Source organism: Salvelinus sp. IW2-2015, linkage group LG6.1 (genome assembly GCF_002910315.2).
Source record: "Salvelinus sp. IW2-2015 linkage group LG6.1, ASM291031v2, whole genome shotgun sequence".
Taxonomy (NCBI): Eukaryota; Metazoa; Chordata; class Actinopteri; order Salmoniformes; family Salmonidae; genus Salvelinus; species Salvelinus sp. IW2-2015.
This window is the reverse complement of record NC_036845.1, coordinates 22,172,465-22,173,735: the sequence shown is the minus strand read 5'-3', so window position 1 is coordinate 22,173,735 and position 1,271 is coordinate 22,172,465. Positions and strand designations below refer to the sequence as shown.

The window sequence follows — 1,271 nt, the reverse complement described above, 5'->3', positions numbered from 1 at the left end:
TTAAAAATGTAAAAAAAATATTAAAAAAGGAAGATGACAGCTGAAGTAAAAAGAAAATGTCATGCTTTTCAATTGTTATGACTTGACTGTTAAGAACTCAATGTTATGCCGTTATGTTTGCACTTTCTATTGAAAAGGATGATGTTACGGAGTCTAGTTGATAGGTAATCGACTAGTTGGACTGTRCCCCAGACTCCACGCGTAGGGACTTGTACAATGCTTAACAAGGCTATTGAACTTAACATTGGTGTCTGTCTTTATTCCTTAATCCGACATAACATACAGAAACAGAGAGGTATGCAGTACTCCTGTGTCCTCTTTCTCTTACCCGCCCTCTAAGATTTTGACGCAGAGAGGTTCGCTCTGTTTGGAGGTGGAGGGCCCTTGCTCTTCTCTCTTCCCCTTCTCAGGCTGCTGTGGTGGCTCCTTCACTTCGACAGGGGTGCTGGGTGGGATAGCATGTACCTACACTCAAAGACAGACACAGGCAAATTCACCAACACACCCTGACATCTTGGTTAGCAATGATGATATACAGTACATTGGAACAACAATTAATGCCAAACATTTAATGTATTGGTTGTAGTATATAATCTAACAGCATAGTGTCTGGTAATTTCCAGCTGTGGAATTGTGGGGTATGCATTATACGATATAATTCATAACTAAAACTAAGTGGTTTTGGTAGTTATGGTCTAATTGGCCCATGCTGTGTTTTCCTAGATATTGAATATTGCTGTTATATTTACCTCTGAAATGTAGGTCTTTCTGCTGCTGGCAGAGACCACCTTGCCTGTTGCAGGGGTTAGAGCTGTGGCCATGGTGTAGGTCTCCGAGCTGTGCTTCTGCTTAGAGCTCAGCAGGGACAGGGCCAGCTTGGTGGACAGGCCTGGCAGGTTGGGGTTGTGCATGCTGACGCTCCAGGAGGTGTAAACGGAGGTTTGTGACTCCCTCTGGGCAGACGGGTTGGGCTTCACGTAGTTCAAGTAGCACCAGCTGACTGAGGTGGTTGTGTGGAGGCTGGTATACGAGGGGGCTTTGGCTCGCTCTGGACTCTGGGTTACAAAGGAAGCACTCACTCCCCAGCTCTCATTCTTCTCCCTCCCCTTTTCTTTCTTAGGTTCAGCCTTCCCTTGCATCTCCCTCTCTTCCCTGTGCCCCTCTGGGTCCCGTACCTTCTCTTCCTCCTCGACTTTCACAGTAACTACTCCTATCTGTGCCCTTTCCGGCTGCTTCTCTTCATCCTCCCCTGCTTCAGGTTTTCTCCCAGT

The 1,271-nt window shown here is 46.4% G+C and overlaps 1 protein-coding gene across 1 annotated transcript in view; it reads right to left on the bottom strand.

Annotated features, from left to right (window-relative positions):
- Positions 1-1,271, bottom strand: part of LOC111965322 (transcription factor HIVEP3) — a 31,213-nt gene that overhangs the window by 25,663 nt on the left and 4,279 nt on the right. Inside the window, exons 2-3 of the mRNA XM_070443841.1 lie at positions 750-1,266; positions 329-465 (exon numbers count right to left, since the gene is read on the bottom strand). Coding sequence (XP_070299942.1) covers positions 329-465; positions 750-1,266 — 654 coding nt within the window. The remainder of the gene's footprint in view (positions 1-328; positions 466-749; positions 1,267-1,271) is intronic.